This window comes from Scomber scombrus, chromosome 9 (genome assembly GCF_963691925.1).
Source record: "Scomber scombrus chromosome 9, fScoSco1.1, whole genome shotgun sequence".
Taxonomy (NCBI): Eukaryota; Metazoa; Chordata; class Actinopteri; order Scombriformes; family Scombridae; genus Scomber; species Scomber scombrus.
The window spans coordinates 1243770-1265343 of record NC_084978.1 but is presented as its reverse complement, the minus strand read 5'-3'; the positions used below and the strand labels follow the sequence as shown (position 1 = coordinate 1265343).

Sequence of the window (21574 nt, the reverse complement as noted above, 5' to 3'; positions counted from 1 at the left end):
AGAGACAGAGAGAGAGAGAGAGAGAGAGAGAGAGAGAGAGAGAGAGAGAGACAGAGAGAGAGACACAGAGAGAGAGAGAGAGAGAGAGAGAGAGAGACAGAGAGAGAGAGAAGAGAGAGAGAGAGAGAGAGAGAAGAGAGAGAGAGAGAGAGAGAGAGGAGAGAGAGCACATCATAGACATATATTGAGAGTAAAATTAAGAGGTTATATCTATTTTAAAAACTTGAATTTTGAGTCCTCTTTCGACTTATTAAACCAAACATATCTTATTCTACATTGTGTTTGTTCAATGTAGAAAACTAACTGTCTTTACTTCTCAATAAAAAACTTCCCAAATGTCTTAGAAGTGGATCATTTAGTTCTCTTATCCACTTCCTGTGCCCGTTTGTTTTTGATCTTTTACTGTGAAGGCGTCATGAGCAATACAGGAAGTGGACGCAACGGTTGTCTTGGAGACGTTGCCTTGACAACGCAAAGGGCCCGTCAGTTAACAGTGTTAAGGAAAGATTATGAAGTTATTATTTATGAAAAGGTTTTACATTTATGATCAAGCGACCTAGCCGGAAAGGGAACCAGGTATTGTTTGTTTTGCTGTATTTTATTAATAGTGTAAATATAATATATTTATGTTAAGTCATATTTGGGTTTTATTAGACTCATTTATAACGGTTGAAGGCAACGGATGAATGAATAACGGTTAAATGCTAATGTTAAAACGTTTCTTGTGATTTTATATGATAAATATGTTAGTGAAAGTTTTTATTGATGCCTATCTGTACATTTTAATGGAGTCTGATTGATGTTTGTGCTTGTGTCTTATATACGCTCATTTATTTATTTGTTGATTTATTTTGCTGTAGCTCTTACGGTGTTTTGGAAGAAAAGAAAAGGATAATTATTAATGTTCAAAGCAAAGGAAACGGTGAACATAAGTAATAAAGGCTTCTTAAGAAACATCAGTAGCTTCACCCACTCTCTGTCTGCTCCGCTACACACTTTGAGAGAAACATTAAGATTATATCTATTCACAAAAAGTTAAACCAAACTTATCTTTTTCTACATTGTGTTTGTTCAATGTAGAAAACTAACTATCTTTACTTCTCAATAAAAGACTTCCAGATGTCTTAGAAGTGGATCAGGATCAGAGTTGATTTAATGTAAAGATGGAAATAAAGAAAATCTCTCATTAAGTCTACACGGAAGCAACTAAAGCAACATAAAGCTGCTGCTGTGTGCTCCATAGACATACGTATCTGGAAACAGCATCAGAGTGTGACCTCATGCTCCTCTATCTCTGGAAACAGCATCAGAGTGAGACCTCCTGCTCCTCTATCTCTGGAAACAGCATCAGAGTGTGACCTCATGCTCCTCTGTCACTGGAAACAGCATCAGAGTGAGACCTCATGCTACTCTTCCTTCTCTGTCCCTGGAAACAGCGTCAGAGTGAGACCTCCTGCTCCCGGTGCATGACAGCTGCTCGGTGTGTAACGGAAGACATTTTGAGCCGTCCGGTCTGTTATATGAGTGCCAGCCTGAAGTCAAGAGGCTGACAGAGTGAGCCGGTAGTCGGTAAAAATAAAAAAGACGCAGATTAAAATCTAAAGTATAAAAACAAAGATAGTTTATAACCGTTGTGTGTGTGCAGATTAGCCTGTTAGCTTAGCGCTGCAATCCAAACAGCAAGCAGAATCCTAGATGCTAGTTAGTTAGCTGGCCTCCTTCTCCTCCTCCTCCTCCTTCTCCTCCTCCTCCTCCTCGACAGCCGGTGCTTTCACGCAGACACAATGGCTTTAAAACGGATCTCCAAGGTAACGCAATCTTTATTTTAATGTTTAATTCCAGTCAGTTTGTTTAATATGTTTGGTTTTTTAATATGTTGTGTGTGTGCGCTGTTAGCTTGTTAGCTCGCAGCGTTAGCCTCAGTGAACAGCTGCTCATGATGATGATGATGATGATGTCACATTTATTTCTCTTTTTGTTTATAGAAGGGGTTGTGTATATGTGTGTGTAGTATGTATGTATGTATGTGTGTATGTATGTGTGTGTGTGTGTGTGTGTGTGTGTGTGTGTGTGTGTGTGTGGTGTCGTGTTAATATAGACACACACACTCACACACTACACACACATATTACATATACTCACACACATACTACACACACACTCACACACTACACACACACACACATTACATATACTCACAAACACATTCTACACACTCACATATTTCACACACACATAACACACATATTACACACACATATTACACACACATATTACATATACTCACACACATACTACACACACACTACACACACACACATATTACATGTACTCACAAACACATACTACACACTCACATATTTCACACACACATTACACACACATATTACACACACAGACTACACACACAGACACACACAAACACACACACACACACACACATATTACACACACATAAACACACACACATATTACTTACACTCAAACACTACACACACACACACACACACACACACAGACAAACACATATTACACACACATATTACATACACTCACACACTACACACATGACACACAAACATATTACATGCACTCACACGTTCACATTATACACACACACACTACACACCCTTTCTCTGGTTTTTGGTTGTTTTGTGTATTGTTTTTTAGGGATGTTAGTTTATAGAAGGGTTGTGTATATGTGTGTGTATATGTGTGTATATCTGTGTATATGTGTGTGTATGTGTGTAGGTTGTGTTAATATAGACACACATTACACACAAACATACTACACGATTAATATAGCTGGATGTTATTTAATGCTGTATTTAGTGTTTAACCCCCCCCCCCCCCCCACACACACACACACACACACACACTGTTACTGTTTTAGCTCCAGTCTCTAATCTTCGTATCTTCATATTTTAGGAAACATGTTGATCAGACTTTGTTTTGGCCGACGGTCAACTTTCAGTTCCCAGTTTCACTCTGAACTGTTTTTACCCTCAAATTTAACTTTTCAACTTTACCGTCACTAAATATTATTCTGATGTTTACTCCACTACTGTGTTTTAGTACAATGTTGAGGTACTTGTACTTTACTGTAGTACAGTTAGAGGTACTTGTACTATACTGTAGTACAGTTTGAGGTACTTGTACTATACTGTAGTACAGTTTGAGGTACTAGTACTTTACTGTAGTACAGTTTGAGGTACTTGTACTTTACTGTAGTACAGTTAGAGGTACTTGTACTATACTGTAGTACAGTTTGAGGTACTAGTACTTTACTGTAGTACAGTTTGAGGTACTTGTACTTTACTGTAGTACAGTTTGAGGTACTTGTACTATACTGTAGTACAGTTTGAGGTACTTGTACTATACTGTAGTACAGTTTGAGGTACTAGTACTTTACTGTAGTACAGTTTGAGGTACTTGTACTTTACTGTAGTACAGTTAGAGGTACTTGTACTTTACCATAGTATTTCCATGTGATGCTACTTTCTACATCTCAGAGGGAAATATTGTACTTTCTACTCCACTACATTTATTTGACAGCTTTAGTTACTTTTCAGATGCAGATTTGACACAATGGAAAATATAATATAATATAATATATATATAATATAACAAGCTTTATAAATACAACACATTGTTAAAGATGAAACCAGACAGCAGTGTGTAGTCGGCTCACATTTCATGAGTTGTTAACAGCTCCTCTAAACTTCTCACATGCTTTCATTTCAATAAATGTTAAAATGATCCAATATTTCATTTAACTACATCACTCATAATACTGCAGTACTTTTACTGTAATACTGCATACTACATCGCTCATAATACTGCAGTACTTTTACTGTAATACTACATACTACATCACTATAATACTGCAGTACTTTTACTGTAATACTGCATACTACATCACTCATAATACTGCAGTACTTTTACTGTAATACTGCATACTACATCGCTCATAATACTGCAGTACTTTTACTGTAATACTGCATACTACATCACTCATAATACTGCAGTACTTTTACTGTAATACTGCATACTACATCACTCATAATACTGCAGTACTTTTACTGTAATACTGCATACTACATCACTCATAATACTGCAGTACTTTTACTGTAATACTGCATACTACATCACTATAATACTGCAGTACTTTTACTGTAATACTGCATACTACATCACTATAATACTGCAGTACTTTTACTGTAATACTGCATACTACATCACTATAATACTGCAGTACTTTAACTGTAATACTGCATACTACATCACTCATAATACTGCAGTACTTTTACTGTAATACTGCATACTACATCACTATAATACTGCAGTACTTTTACTGTAATACTGCATACTACATCACTCATAATACTGCAGTACTTTTACTGTAATACTGCATACTACATCACTATAATACTGCAGTACTTTAACTGTAATACTGCATACTACATCACTCATAATACTGCAGTACTTTTACTGTAATACTGCATACTACATCACTCATAATACTGCAGTACTTTTACTGTAATACTGCATACTACATCACTATAATACTGCAGTACTTTTACTGTAATACTGCATACTACATCACTCATAATACTGCAGTACTTTTACTGTAATACTGCATACTACATCACTCATAATACTGCAGTACTTTTACTGTAATACTGCATACTACATCACTATAATACTGCAGTACTTTTACTGTAATACTGCATACTACATCACTATAATACTGCAGTACTTTTACTGTAATACTGCATACTACATCATAATACTGCAGTACTTTTACTGTAATACTGCATACTACATCATAATACTGCAGTACTTTTACTGTAATACTGCATACTACATCACTCATAATACTGCAGTACTTTTACTGTAATACTGCATACTACATCACTCATAATACTGCAGTACTTTTACTGTAATACTGCATACTACATCACTATAATACTGCAGTCCTTTTACTGTAATACTGCATACTACATCACTATAATACTGCAGTACTTTTCAGCTCTTCTCAGATTAATCCATATAAAACTAAAATGTGTCTATTTTAATCCAAATGGAGACGATATTTAAAAAGTACATGATGTTCTTATATCTAACAGATCGACGTCTTTGTGACATTTTTCTTGTAAGAATCAGATTTTATTGTCTGATTATCTTTTTAATCTTTTAATGGTGTCTGATGAACAAATACATTCAAACTGTGAGAAATTAAATAAGTAGATTAAATATTGTTTGAGCTGCAGCTGAGTTAATCTGACAGTTATCTTCTGGATTTAATTGATTTAGTAGTTTTGGTTCATAAAGTGTCAGAAAGTGTCTCGTTAGATGTTCAGTTGATTCATTAGTTTCTGTAGAATTGAGCTTTTGGAAACAATGATCAACACATTTCACCATATTCTGACATTTTATAATCCAAACAACAAATAATTCATCTTAAAAATAATCACCAGATAAATTGAAAATAATCATTAGTTTCAGATTTATTTTAAATGTACTGTCAGAGGATGAAAAAAACAAGAAAATGTCTTTATGTGTATTAACTTATGTATGCGGGTCAAAGATGTGATGCAACCGAGTGTCAGGTTGGTGTAAGCAGTATTGTTTCATAAAAAACTGCTCAATATTGACAAAATAATTTAAAATTTAAATGTAGAAATACAGAAAGTTTCTTTTCATTTGATGTTTTTAAATGAATTTATTATTAGTATAAGTCCACTTAAATACACTGTAGGTGATAAAATATTTATCATTTTCATTTCAAATGATATAAAACCAACAAAATACTAAATGTACATTTTAACAAACCTGATGCTGCTTTTAAATCTAGTTTAACTGATTTATGAATTCATCATTTTACCAACACTACATTATTAATGCTGCTTACATCATGTTAAATATATATATCAGTACATATCGTTGAACATATACGTAGATACTGATATATCAGTGATAGCACAATACCAACATTTATATCAAATATTGATATCAGCTGAACGATATATTGATCTACCTTTAATTCTGATCAATAATAACAGATTACAGCTCAGTTTACTGTACAGATGAACTAAAACAGTTTTTAAAGGGACATATTTAGTGAAAAACAACCTAAATAATCAGTGAATGTATGAAAGAACCAAGTGAAATCCTTTATAAATAATAATGAATAACTATATAATGAGTCATGTTTGATCTTTAGAGCTTCGGCTGCTGTTGGGAAACTTTCTGCTGCTGTAAGCTGAGCCCTGAGCGTCCAGCCTGTGTGTCACATACCAGTTTAACTTCAGGGAAATACAAACCGCCTCGTCCTATAAGCAGCCCTGTGTGCCCCCCCCCGCCCCAACCCCCCCACCCAGCAGCAGCTATATCCTGATCTGTCCCCTCGACTCTGAGTAAAAATAGAGCTGCTGCTTACACATCAATAACAGCTCCGAGTGTCTCAGTTTGTCTCACATGGACATAAAAAAAAAATCTGATTTATGTCTCACCTGCTGAAGTTTGACTCTAAAGTTCAATCTTTAAATTGTTATTTTATGATAAATGTAATCTGTGAAATGATTTAAAAGTTAACTGTTTGCTTTGTAAAATGTGAGGAAGTTTAAAAAATGTCACTTCAGATGTTTTAATTAGTCTAAAAACTCTAAATATTCAGATTATAATCATGTAAACAGCAGCAGTTCTCTGTTTTAGAGCTGCTGAGAATAGCTGGTCCACCTTAAAGGTCAGTCCACCTTAACTGAGGCTAACACACTGCTGCTAACTCCGCTGCTAACACGCTTCACTTATATGAACTGACACACTTTATATTTACTGTCTGCTGACCTTTCCCTCTGTAACACACACACACACACATACACACACACACACACACACATACTACACACACACTACACACATACTACACACACACTACACACATTACACACATACTACACACACACTACACACACACTACACACATTACACACACACACACACATACTACACACACACTACACACACACTACACACATTACACACACACTACACACACATACACACACATACACACACACACTACACACATACACACACACACTACACACACACTACACACATTACACACATACTACACACACACACTACACACACATACTACACACACATACTACACACACACACCACACACATACACACACACACACACACATACCAAACACACACACACTACACACACACATACTACACACTCACACTACACACACACTCACATACTACACACACACACACACACACACTACACACACACATATTACACCCATACTACACACACACACACTACACACACATAACACACACACATACTACACAGCCACAAATATTTCACATTTCACACATATTTTGCACACTTACACACATTACACACTACACACACACACACACACACTCTTATTGTGAAGGTCCTGTACAAACACAGACTGCCAGAGCTCTTATTGTGAAGGACCATCAGAGCTCTTATTGTGAAGGACCATCAGAGCTCTTATTGTGAAGGACCATCAGAGCTCTTATTGTGACAGAAACTGGAAAAGGGCTGACTCAATCCCTCCAATCAGATAGACATTAGTTACATTGATAACTTAATCAATCAATTAATTTAATGAATATTAATTTAGTGTTTCAGGTGAAAGGAAGGATCATGTGACCTGAACACTGATCATGTGACCTGAAAACTGATCACGTGACCTGAACACTGATCACGTGACCTGAAAACTGATCACGTGACCTGAACACTGATCACGTGACCTGAAAACTGATCACGTGACCTGAAAACTGATCACGTGACCTGAACACTGATCACGTGACCTGAACACTGATCACGTGACCTGAACACTGATCACGTGACCTGAACACTGATCACGTGACCTGAACACTGATCACGTGACCTGAACACTGATCACGTGACCTGAACACTGATCACGTGACCTGAACACTGATCCGTCTGTTTGCTGATTGAACATAAACAGACGGACTTGGATCATGTTGAAGTTGTTTAGTTTTATTTGCGTTAACAGTTAACGCTGACAGAAGCTGCTCAGCTGGTTTCTGTTGATGTTCACTCTCTTACATCCTGTTCAGGGACATTCATTAGTTTATCCTTCAAAGTCAGAGATGGGTGATATGGATAAAACCAACTATCACAACATTTTAGACCAAATACCTCGATATCGATATGGCAACAAATAATGTAAAAACGACTGTCGAAGCTTTCACTAAATATTTACACTATGAGATTTCTGATAATCAGTAATGTGGATGTAATGATAAAGTGGGTAAAAGGTAAATAACAGAACATATTTTACTGTAATCAGCCTTTAAAACCAGGAAAAGAAACACTGACATATCGCAATATTACGATAACCTAAATCTAAGACGATATCTAGTCTCATATCACGATATCGATATAAAATCTATTTAATTCCCAGCACTAGTAAACAAATCTAACAGTCAGTTCAGTGTCATATAAGACAGAAAATAAACCACAAATATTTTTCATTTTGACTTTAACAATTGTTTGATTATGAAATAATAATTGCTCGTTAATTTTAAGACGTAACACACCAGAGTCTGCAGTTGCATTGTGGGTAATGTAGGCAGCAGGTTTGAAGACATGACGATGTTTAATCTGATAAATAAACCTTTGAGTCTCTCTGATAATCAAACACTGATTAATATGTGATGTCACACTCTGTTGGTTCAAGAGTCACATACAAAGATATCTGATCTCATGTGGGACAGATCAGTAAAAAGAGGGAAGGACAAATGGAAGAAAGAAAGAAAGTGAAAAACGGAAGGAAGGAAAAGACATGAAGGAAAGATGGAAGGGAGGAAGGAAGGAAAGAAAGAAGGAGAGATGGAAAAAGGAAAAGAAGACAGGAAGTAAAGATGGAAGGCAGGAAAGATAGAAGGAAGGAAAAGAAGACTGGAAAGATGGAAGGAAGGATGGAAAAAGGAAAAGAAGACAGGAAGGAAAGTGGGCCAGATTGGACGCCTCAGCGGCCCGGTTCTGGCCCACGGGCCTCATGTTTGACCTCCTGCATATTTGAACTATAATGAACCCATTCGTATTTTTAAACATCACGTAGCGCATTGGACTGGTTGTTGTTGTTGTTGTTTGTTGTTGTTGTTTTTATCTCAGCCAGCAGGGGGAGCTCTAAATGCTTCATAGGTTATAGGTCCGTCCTCTGACCGTCTGTAAACTAAACCAACGAAATGAAGACACACAGAGCAGCAGATCAGATAATTATGACCCTGAATCATCTGAGAAGCAGTGTGAGGAAATATTTAGGTTTCTATCCGTTGATGACAGCAGGAGGACGCTTAATAAAATAATACATTCATGTTTATTATGTAACTGATAGTCTGGAGGCAGCGCTGTTCTGCTGCCCAGTAACAACACAAAGCTTCACTCAGTGCTGGGCAATATATCGATATTATAACTAATATCGTGATATGAGACTAGATATCGTCTTAGATTTAGGATATCGTAATATTTAAATGCTGAATTACTGTAAAGTATGTAATTCTCTGAACTTAACAGACTGTTCTAGCTGTTCTGTTATTTACTTTTTACCAATTTTTTCATTAAATCCACATTACTGATGATTATTTATCAAACATTTAATTGTGCAAATATTTAGTGAAAGCATCGAGAGTCGTCTCTACATTGTTGTTGCGATATCGATATCGAGGTATTTGGTCAAATATATCGTGATACTTGATTTTGTCGGTATCGCCCAGCTATAACTTCACTTTACATTCAGACAAACATGTAGCGGCTCAAATGAACCAACGATACACAGAGCTTGAATCTGAGAGTTGCGACACTTCGTATTGGTTCGAGCTTGATTTTGGACAAAAGTGACCGTTCTACGAGACTCTCTCTGATGGTTTTAGTCTTAAAAACTGTAAATTAATGAAACGTAGAAGCCAGAAAATAAACCTGAGATCTTAATCATCTGTTTGTTTCTTCTTCTTCAGGAGTTAACTGATCTGTCCAGAGATCCTCCGGCTCAGTGCTCCGCCGGACCCGTCGGTGAAGACAGTAAGATGATTTCATCTCATATAAAAACATAAAAACATGAAACTCTGAGCCTGTCTGAGAATCACTGAAACAGTCTTAAATATTCATCATTAACACCTGTTTCTGTTCCTGCAGTGTTTCATTGGCAAGCTACTATAATGGGGCCTGTAAGTATCAAACTGATCCTCTTTAATCTTATCAGATGTTTAATTTAACAGTTATAGTTTGTAGGAAAGAGTTTCTGCTATAATATTAAAACATTATATATCAGTTTCTATGATGTTTATATGTAACACTGCTCTCTCTCTCTCTCTCTCTCTCTCTCTCTCTGTGTGTTTCCTGCTGCAGCCTGACAGTCCCTACCAGGGTGGAGTATTTTTCTTGACCATTCATTTTCCTACAGATTATCCCTTCAAACCACCCAAGGTCAGTAAACCCAAAATCTTCTTCAGTCCTTTTCTAAAAAAAGACTCAATCTTTCCAAATGTGTCTTAAACCAGGAGTCACTTCTCCAAAGTAACAGGAAGTGTGTTTATGTGTGTAATGATTCCTCCTGTTCATACTGACCATTAGATCCCTTCATAATAAACTTACAATGGAATTATATTGTAGTAACGGCCAATAACATAATCATTTTGCAAGTTTTTTAACGTAATAAAAGCAGATAATGTTACAACTTGCCAATAACGTAATCATTTTGCCAATTTTTTTAACGTAATAACAGCCGATAAGTTAATAATAGCCAATAACGTAATAATTTTGCTAGTTTTATTTAACGTAATAACAGCCGATAATGTTACAACTTGCCAATAACGTAATACGTTTTTGCCAATGATGTAATAACGTATTACGTTATTGGCTAGGTAAAAAAAAAACTAAAATACAAATGTAATAACTGGAGCAGATAACATAACGGCCAGTAACGTGACAATTTTGACCGTTTTTTAATGTAATAACGTCCCATAACGTAATCTGGTAACGATAACGTAACAACTTGCCAATAGCGTCATAATTCTTTGCCCTTGGCTGATTATTATGTTATTGCTGATAATGTAATAATATACGAATATCACTTTATTTAAGTTTTATTTATTGGACATAAAGTGGCAAGTTATTACTTTATCGGCTTTATTATATTATCGGTTGTTCTTACGTGATCGGCTGCTAAAAATGTATTTAAAAGTTTAATCTGAAGCTAATATGAAGCTTCAGCGTCTGAATGAGTCTTAATCTTCATCTTCAGTGTTTTTAGTAGCAAAGTCTTTGTGTTACTATGGTTACACCACAGTTCAACAGGGAAACACTAAGAGGGAATCTGATGCTAAGAAGACTGTAAATGTGTCAGATATCACTTGATATGACTAACTCACACTGATGAAGATCAATAGAAGCTGATCATCTACTAACTCACACTGATGAAGATCAATAGAAGCTGATCATCTACTAACTCACACTGATGATGATCAATAGAAGCTGATCATCTACTAACTCACACTGATGATGATCAATAGAAGCTGATCATCTACTAACTCACACTGATGATGATCAATAGAAGCTGATCATCTACTAACTCACACTGATGAAGATCAATAGAAGCTGATCATCTACTAACTCACACTGATGATCAATAGAAGCTGATCATCTACTAACTCACACTGATGAAGATCAATAGAAGCTGATCATCTACTAACTCACACTGAAGATCAATAGAAGCTGATCATCTACTAACTCACACTGATGATCAATAGAAGCTGATCACCTGACTGCTGATTTAAGACGCTGAATAACTGAACTTCCCCTTTTTAAAGTGTCTCTGATCTGATCTGTCGTCTCTTTTCTCTTCCTTCAGGTCGCCTTCACAACAAGAATTTATCACCCAAATATTAACAGTAACGGCAGCATCTGCTTGGATATATTGAGATCACAGTGGTCTCCTGCATTAACTATCTCTAAAGGTAAGAAGACGGAGACTAACATTAAAATAAAAAGTATTTAAACAGAAATAAATGATCAGTCTGCTGGATGTGGATCTTTGAATTCATTTTCTGTTTCTGGTAGTTTTTCACTTCACAGGCAACAAAAGACTCATTTCATCTTCATATTTAGTAATTTAATCTTTAATGTTGTTTAGAAACATGAATAAATTCAGATCATAGCCAGCAGGGGGAGCTGCTGTGATTCATGTAAATGTTTCCTGGTCTCCATGGTAACCAGAGTAAATGTAATATGTAGAACAATTGTATTCCATTACCTTTATTTAATATAAAGTTATAATGTAAGATCATGCCAAACTAGTTGATATGGTGTTTTATTGACAATTTACTGTTTTTAAGCAAGTTGAATTATTTGATACAAAGTTTTTATGGTTACACCACTTAGACATTTTTGCCATAATCCTCTAATATATTCTCTCTAAATGGATTAAAAGCATAAATTTGATGAATGTGTGCAAGTTATTCATATGTTTATATTCACATTTTAACTCTGTGTGTTTCCTGTCCGCAGTCCTTTTGTCCATTTGTTCTCTGTTATGTGACCCGAACCCTGACGACCCGTTAGTGCCAGAGATCGCCCGCATCTACAAAACAGACCCTGTTAGGTGAGTCCTGATCAATAACAACGATCGGTTTCAGTCACTATATTTGAACTAATGATCCTGAAAGCAGCACGTAAACTGATCAGCTGATTGATATCAAAGGTCCGATCAGGTGAGTCAGCAGCAGACAGGTGCAGAGCTGCAGCTCATTGTCCACTTATTGATTCATCGGTTGATCAGAAACGTTTTTATTAATCCGGTTTTTTTCTTTTTTTGGTTCAAACTTTTTAAATTTGATGATTTGCTGTTTTTCTTTGTCTTCTAACAGTCAGCTGAGTCTCTTCATGTTTTAAACAGCTCAGAAACCTGATCATAATTAATCAGAGAGTCAATAATTACAACATGTTTATCACAGATTAGATCAGTGAGTCTGATTGGAGCAGTTTAAACATTAATTACCGTAAACACTGGTGTATGAGTCCCTGTCTAATTCTGGGAGAGTCATGCTGGTTTATGTGAATGCACCAGTAGATATTCATTTATAAACACAAACATTTAAACAGAAACTCTTCATTCATAAAACAAAGATAATCTGATTCCACATTAAGATGATAAATGTTTATTTACTGTTTAAAACACAGTTCGGTTTTATTCTGTTTATAAAATATTAAGAAATTCTCGTCGTAGTTTCTCAGAATCCAAAGATTTCATCATTAACTGTTTACATGCTGTTCATATTCTGACTCATAATTAATCTGCTCCATCAGTTACTAAAACATGTTTGATTCATCTTATTCACTGTTTTATAGTCCAGGAAACATTTAATAGAAAATGAAGAATACAACACGTTTAATGCTGATTTTTGACTTTTGCATAAATAAAAATGTTTCAGCTGCACAAACATTAAAAAGCTGAGGGTCACTTTAGGAGAAGTCTGGTTAATAAGAAATATTTAATGTTTTTACAGCTTTAAATGTAAAAGGTTAAATGTCTCATCTACAACCTGAAAGACAGAAAACCACTAAACATTTAAACTCAGATTAACGGACTAATCTCTGCAGCTCAGCTTCTTAAAGCAGAAATAATGAAACACTCAGCAGATCCTCTGGTTTAAAGACAAACAGCTGTTTACTTTTCATCTTTTTCATTCATTCAAAACTAAAAACATCAAACTGAATCAAACTGAATCAAACATCACTCGTTGGTCTAAAAATAAAGTGACTAAGAGTTTAGTTGGTTTTAGTTTAAAGGTTTTAATTTAAAGTTGAAGGTTTTAGTTTAAAGTTGAAGGTTTTAGTTTAAAGGTTTTAGTTTTAGTTTAAAGTTAAAGGTTTTAGTTTAAAGGTTTTAGTTTAAAGGTTTTAGTTAAAGTTGAAGGTTTTAGTTTAAAGGTTTTAGTTTAAAGTTAAAGGTTTTAGTTTAAAGTTAAAGGTTTTAGTTTCAGTTTAAAGTTGAAGGTTTTAGTTTAAAGGTTTTAGTTTAAAGTTGAGCTGTACTGAAGCAGGTTTTAGTCTAAAGTTGAGCTGTACTGAAGCAGGTTTTAGTTAAAGTTGAGCTGTACTGAAGCAGGTTTTAGTTTAAGTTGAGCTGTACTGAAGCAGGTTTTAGTTTAAGTTGAGCTGTACTGAAGCAGGTTTTAGTTTAAGTTGAGCTGTACTGAAGCAGGTTTTAGTTTAAGTTGAGCTGTACTGAAGCAGGTTTTAGTTTAAGTTGAGCTGTACTGAAGCAGGTTTTAGTTTAAGTTGAGCTGTACTGAAGCAGGTTTTAGTCTAAAGTTGAGCTGTACTGAAGCAGGTTTTATGTCTCAGGTATAACAGACTAGCCAGAGAGTGGACAGAGAAGTACGCCATGCTGTGAGGGTAAGATGTGAAGCACGTTGATGTAAAGCATGACTCCATGTTTACTGCTGCTCACTAACTCTGTGTTTAAATCACATATCAAATCATTCAAACTAATCTGCTGCTTTAAAGCTAACGGGAGGGAAAGTATGAGGATAAGAAGAATAATAACATGAAGAATAAAAACAGATAAATAAAGAAAACAAACAGAATGAGAATAATAGTGTTAAACGGTCCTACTACTAAATATATCCATTAAAACTCACCAATGTATTTACAACCCAAATATTCACCTGCTGTCAAATAAATAAACACATGAACACAACCCCTCCTCATCCATTTACCTCTTAAATATATATAATAAATATAATTATAGTGTTTTTTGTATAATAATGAAATAGAGCTTTTTTCGTTGGGGACTACTTTCAGCGGCGGATGAATCTACGTCTGGTGCTTCAGTGTTTCTGGCAGCAGGACGGTGTTTTGTTGAAGGGAAACATTTATAAAGTATTAATTTATGGGTTTTTTGTGTTTATGAATGAAAATAAAAAATGTGCTGAATGTTTAGTTTAGTTTGCCTGAAGGTTTGATTCCACCGGGTTCAGATGTGCTTCGGTTCGGCTCCTCTACTGATCAATCAGTGTGATCACCTCTCTTATTTAAAACATTATTTAACATCAGACGCTTCAACGACACACAGAAACAGCAAAGAGCATCCTGCTGATTTTCAAAATAAGACGACCCATTATCTTATTACAGAAAGAAATATGAATGAAACCAACAAATTAAGAGATTATTTAACTACGGAGCCTCCTGACTCACAACAGAAGCATGAACATCAAAGACACATGACCAAATCAACTGGATAGAGAGATAGAGAGAGAGGTAGATATGTAAATATGTAGATATGTAGATAGATGGATAGATAGATAGATAGATAGATAGATAGATAGATAGATAGATAGATGGATAGATAGATGGATAGATAGATAGATAGATGGATAGATAGATAGATAGATAGATGGATGGATGGATAGATAGATAGATAGATGGATGGATGGATGGATGGATGGATGGATGGATGGATGGATGGATGGATGGATGGATGGATGGATGGATGGATAGATAGATAGATGGAGAGAGATAGAGAGACAGACAGAGATATAGTCACTTTATTGATCCCAATGTGTCATAACAGTAAAAAAGCAACAAACAGACAATAAAAGGAAGTAAAAGAATAAATAAAGCCAATAATCAACAGACTTGATTATAAATAAAGATGCTGAAATTCTAATTTGAGCAAGTTAACAAAATCGGTGCTACTACAGTAACTATGGTAACCTAAAGGCTCATTTGGACCTGATTGAGCCGTAATGACTGTATTAAGAGTGCAGCTTAATTTAAATTTAGGGGGGGGGGCGGAGCACATACGAGCCCGGTGGAAACAAGGAGTCAAGATGTCCTGCTGCTCTTTATGCCACGGCTCTGATAATGAAGCTGTGTGTAACGTGTGTGTGTGTGTGTGTGTTACAGTGTGTGTGTGTGTGTGTGTTACAGTGTGTGTGTGTGCGTTACAGTGTGTGTGTGTGTGCATGGCATCTTCCTGTCCCTCCTGTTCTAACCAGCTGATCATGTGACCGTCGTGTGTTTTGACGTCCGCAGGTACAACAAGACAGCTCAGGACTGGACTCAGAAATACGCCATGTGATCATCATGTGATCATCATGTGATCATCATGTGATCATCATGAGATCATGTGATCCTTCTCCTGCTGGAATTAACTTTTATTTTTCTCATCGCGCCCCCCCCCCCGCTCCTCCTCCTCCTCCTCGCCCCCCTTTCCCTCCTCCTGCCCCCCCTCCCCCCTTCCTCCCTCCTTCATCTGCCAATAACAGCAATTTGTTCACATTTCGTTTTTTGTCCCCATCCTCGACTTCAATCTTAAATTCATCCAAAAAATGCTTTTAAACTTGATCTCTTTTTGTTGTTTTTGTTGTTGATTTAAAACAAAGCGAAGGGCTGAAGACTCGGAGCTGTCAATGTGCCAACTGCAAAAACCCTGAATGAACAGACAACTGTTACAATAAAGACATAAATAATAAAAAATAAAGCTGCAGGATAATATGAATAAATAATTTAATGCATGTCAGTGATTGGTTAATAATGTGCTGCTGAGAACAGAGTTTAAAAAAGAAAAAAAAAGAAGTGATGACAGCTTTCTTTTCTTTTTTCTTGGAGGTTTTTCTGTTCTTGTTATTATGATGTTTTTGTTTTTTTTGGTTTGTTTTTAGACGAGCGAGCCGTTAGTTCATCCATCATCCACAACACTGTTCTCCTCTTTTTTGCACTGAAGATGAAACTTAAAGCTCTCAACGGCTGATCGATCAACTAATAGCTCTGATGTTTGTTTCTTTTTCTCAATAAAGTTGAACAAATTGCATCTTGTGTCGTCTCGTTTTGTTTAAAACTGTAATTTAGTTTCACAGCTCTGGAAAATAAAAAGGAAAATCTGAATATTCTGTCTTTTAATAACGATATATTACACATAAATACACTTTAATTAATGCTGATTTCATTACTATGGAAGTGTATTACATTCACTGGAAGAAAATAAAGCTGTTTTTTCCAAATTAACGAGATAATTTTACTGTTTAAAAAAAAAATCCCTATTTTTCTGAATAATTTTTTCCGTTTTTCTAAATAATTTTTTCTAGTTTTTCTGAATATTTTTCCCTGTTTTTCTGAATATTTTAATAACCATAATATTTAAATCACTTCCATGAACAGAAATCACCACTGATATAAATGTGTTTATTTCAATTAAAAGTTGTTAGAAATAATCTAAACTATTATAATAAATAAATAAATCAACACTGAACATAAAAACTTCATCACACTCGAAACATTAAAAAAAAAGACAATTTTTTTTATTTAAAAAATAACAATACAACCAATTAATGAGCACAAGTTGAACTGTACAGTGCAGGGCGGAGATATAAATATCATCTCTGTTATAGAGACGTCAGCTGATTGGCCAGGACCGCCAGGTGGATCGCACACAGACCTGGTAGCCATGGCAACAGATGGACAGCAATGGTCAAATATAGGTTCTAGAGCGTGTATGTTTCAGTGTGTGTGTGTGTGTGTACCTGCTGTGTATGTGTGTGTGTTTCAGTGTGTGCGTGTGTATGTTTCTGTGTGTGTGTTCATACCTGGCAGCAGTTTACTAGCAGCGTCCTCGGCCATCCTCAGCAGTGGCCAATCAGGCTCCAGCTCCCTCCCTAAATGTCTAAATGTCCAAATTCTCTGATTCCAGCTTCTTAAATGTGAATATTTTCTGGTTTCTTTTATTCTTCTATGTCAGTAAACTGAATATATTTGAGTTGTGGACATAAAAAGACATTTAAGGACGTCATCTTGGACTTAAGGAAACACTGATCCACATTTTATGAACCAAACAACTAAATTTAATGAAGTTAAAATAATCATTATTAGTGCCTCGGGGCAGTTATTCTTCACCATACTTATTATTTTTTTTCTTTTTATTCTTCCGCCAAATTTCGGCATGTAACTCCTCCCACAGCTTTGAGAAAACCCCGACAATATATACATCAAAACGTGCGGCTCGATCGGGAGATGGGTGCTATTATTCAGAATGTCCAGAATCCAAAAGTTATTCCCAAAATACCGGGAAATTTCTCCATTAAAATGAATGGGAATTTTTTTTTTAAACCACAAAATTTCACCTAGCTCTCTCATACCTGCACGTAGAAATGTGATTCAAACTTTAAAACGGAGGAAAACTTGTGCTCTCTCCAAAACACCAAACAGTTTTTACATAACATGTAAACTTTTCAAACTATGAGCAGTCAAACGAGGAGTGGAAATCACTTTTTCTTCAAAGTTAGAGTGGAAGCGTCAGTTAGCTTGAGTGTGAGAAGCAGTAAAATATGAACTTAATTTTTATTTTTAACTTGAGCTCACGACCAAACCGTGAAAAGGAGACAAATAATTTCTTGTCAAAATGTAGACATAGGTGTTGGCATTTATAAAATGTGACGTTGACAGGTGGGGTCTGCACAAAATTTAAACGGGGGGGCCGAGACCGGCGGCAATACCTGTCTCGCTCCCCATTGACTGTAATGTAATCGTCTTTTTTTCTCAAAAGAATCTCACTCTGTCTTCGTACTGAGCTTACGCGCTCATTTTAAGGAATATCTGAATAAAATAAACACTGTCAGAATCTGCCGGCTTCTGTGTCTCTCACGGTGTTTTCGGTTTTTGGACAAGAGTTACGGTTTTCTCACAGTTTGCAATTGTTCGGGACCTTGTCAGAAGCCAAATTCTGGGGCATTTTGAGAATTTTTTCCAAGCAGATTCTCAAATCGCCGTAGCAACCGTAGAACCTCTGCTGTCCTTGACAGCCTGTTGCTGGGCAGAAACTGACCTACTTTTCTGTGATTGGCTGATTCCTGTCTGTTCTATTTTGTCAGTTAACCAAGCTAGCTCTCAGCAATAGCATCCATGTTTAGGGTAGAGGTGGTGACTTTGATTGACAGGTGACACTCGATAGGGGGCGGGGCTTCAGCGAACTCGGCGGGAACGCCCACAGAGGTGGTGACTTTGATTGACAGGTGACACTCGGTAGGGGGCGGTGCTTCCGCGGACTCGGCGGGAACGCCCACAGCGTCCATGTTTAGGGTAAATGTAGTGACTGATTGACAGGTCACACTCGTTAGGGGGCGGGGCTTCAGCGAACTCGGCGGGAACGCCCACAGAGGTGGTGACTTTGATTGACAGGTGACACTCGGTAGGGGGCGGGGCTTCTGCGAATTCGGCGGGAACGCCCACAGCGTTTGAGACAGAGGCTGATTTTTACACAACTTTGAAGCCTAATTTCACATGTTTGGCGATTTTTTTAATCATTCACATTTGGCAGGGTGGTTAACAACACACTTTTCTGTGTTATGTCAAACTCAGAACACATATTTATTCTTACTTTACAGGGACTTTAATTAGTTTAAATAAATATTATTTATGCTTAAATATGATTAACATTTACTTAATATTTTCAGGTATGTTGAGTTGAGAATAAAGTACATTACACTTGATACTGACTACCAGAATATGATCAGGGTGACTTTTGAACCGGGATGAGTACATGATTTATTTCCAGTCAATTTCCAAGCAGATTTCCAGTCATAAAAAAGTATAATAAAATCTACTCTCTTAATGATAAGATTTACTTAATAATTTCATAACAGTGATGTTCCTGTCTGTGAAAAAATGAAGTAGACTTTAATTAATTAGTTTAAATAAATATTATTTATGCTTAAATATGATGATTTTCTTAATATTTCAGGGATTTTAAGTTGAGAATAAAGTACATTACACTTGATACTGACTAGTAAGATGTACTTAATACTCGAAACCAGAATATGATCAGGGTGACTTTTGAACACTGGAAAAAAATTGTGTACTCGTTCCGGCAGCAGTCCCGTGGCACTCAAAATTTCCCTGGAATTTTCTAGTTTGCATTACTGCCTTAAAATGAACACTAATCACTCATCATAGATTTTCTTGCTGCGGTAAAAAACCTCCAACAAACAAACTGGAACACAAAAAGGATCATTCTTGACGTCATATTCAGTACAGCATCAGCAGATCTGCATAATCAGCTCTGAGGAAACTGATAAACATAATGAACTCTTTGTATGGTGCCAGTAGTATATATGAGGAAAGAGGTTAATGTTTAACCTACAGCTGCGTATCATCAGTCACAGACTCAGAGAGAGAAGCAGACACAAACAGACGATGATGGAGAAAGTTCTTCTCAGCATCATCGCTGCGTCAGGTAAGACTTTTATTTATTTATATGTGTGTATTTTTGAATGTCATTAATTTCCCTTATTATTATTAATATTATACTTTGTGGTATCTTAGTGATTGTAATATGTACAGCACTGTGACAACTTTAACCTTTGTGTCGTCCTCCCGGGTCAAATTGACCCCGTCTGTTTTGACTGTTCCTTCTTTCCTCCCTTCTTTCATTCCTTCCGTCTGTCCTTCATCCCTCTCTCCTTCTCTCTTTCTTTCCTTCCTCTCTTTCCTCCCTTCCTCCATCCCCCTTTCTTCCTTGCTTCTATCCTTCCTTCCTTCCTCCCTGCTTCCTTCCTTCCCTTCCTCCCTCCTTCTCTCTTTCTTTCCTCCCTCCTTCTCTCTTTCTTTCCTCCCCTCTACCTTCCTTCTTTCATTCCTTCCGTCTGTCCTTCATCCCTCTCTCCTTCTCTCTTTCTTTCCTTCCTCTCTTTCCTCCCTTCCTCATCCCCCTTTCTTCCTTGCTTCTATCCTTCCTTCCTTCCTCCCTGCTTCCTTCCTTCCCTTCCTCCCTCCCTCCCTCCCTAACCCTAACCCTCTCTTTCTTTCCTCCCCTCTACCTTCCTTCTTTCCTCTGTCCTTCTTTCCTTCCTCCCTTCCTCTTTTCTTTTTTCCTTCCCTCCTACCTTCCTTCCTTCCTTGTTTCCTCCGTCCTTCCTTCCTTCCTTTCCTTCCTCCCTTCCTTCTTTCCTTTCCATCCTTCCCTCCTCCCTTCTTTCCTTCCTCCCTTCTTTCCTCTGTCCTTCTTTCCTTCCTTTCCTTCCTCTTTTCTTTTTTCCTTCCCTCCTACCTTCCTCCCTTCCTTCTTTCCTTTCCATCCTTCCCTCCTCCCTTCTTTCCTTCCTCCCTTCTTTCCTTCCTCCCTTCCTTCCTTCCTTCTTCCTCCCTTCCTTCTTTCCTTTCCATCCTTCCCTCCTCCCTTCTTTCCCTCCTCCCTTCTTTCCTTCCTCCCTTCTTTCCTTCCTCCCTTCCTTCATCCTCCCTCCTTTCCTTCCTTCTTCCTCCCTTCCTTCCTTGACTCGAGTACAACAGGAGGGTTAAACACAATGACTTTAGTGCTTTTCTATTAACTGACACACTAAATACAAAATGATAGTTGGAGTTTTTTATGTTCACATCAAAAACCTTTTACTGACAAAAGTAATGACACACCTGAATACACTGAAATGTTATTTTTAGGTGGTGTTTAATCAATGTGCATGTCTGTCATCACAGTGCTGTGTGTCGTCTCGTCAC

At 36.7% G+C, this 21574-nt stretch overlaps 1 protein-coding gene across 2 annotated transcripts; it reads left to right on the top strand.

Moving 5' to 3' along the window:
* The first annotated feature begins 1456 nt into the window (after positions 1-1456).
* Positions 1457-16899, top strand: LOC133985537 (ubiquitin-conjugating enzyme E2 2-like). 2 transcript variants are annotated; one of them, XM_062425208.1, is made up of 8 exons: positions 1457-1808; positions 10045-10108; positions 10223-10254; positions 10436-10513; positions 11937-12042; positions 12593-12686; positions 14432-14482; positions 16124-16899. In XM_062425208.1, the coding sequence occupies exons 1-7, from the start codon at positions 1785-1787 to the stop codon at positions 14478-14480; spliced, it is 447 nt and encodes a 148-aa protein (XP_062281192.1). In that variant the 5' UTR covers positions 1457-1784; the 3' UTR covers positions 14481-14482; positions 16124-16899. The 2 variants fall into 2 exon arrangements, with proteins under 2 accessions (XP_062281192.1, XP_062281193.1); XM_062425209.1 differs by lacking the exon at positions 14432-14482.
* Positions 16900-21574: the final 4675 nt, after the last annotated feature.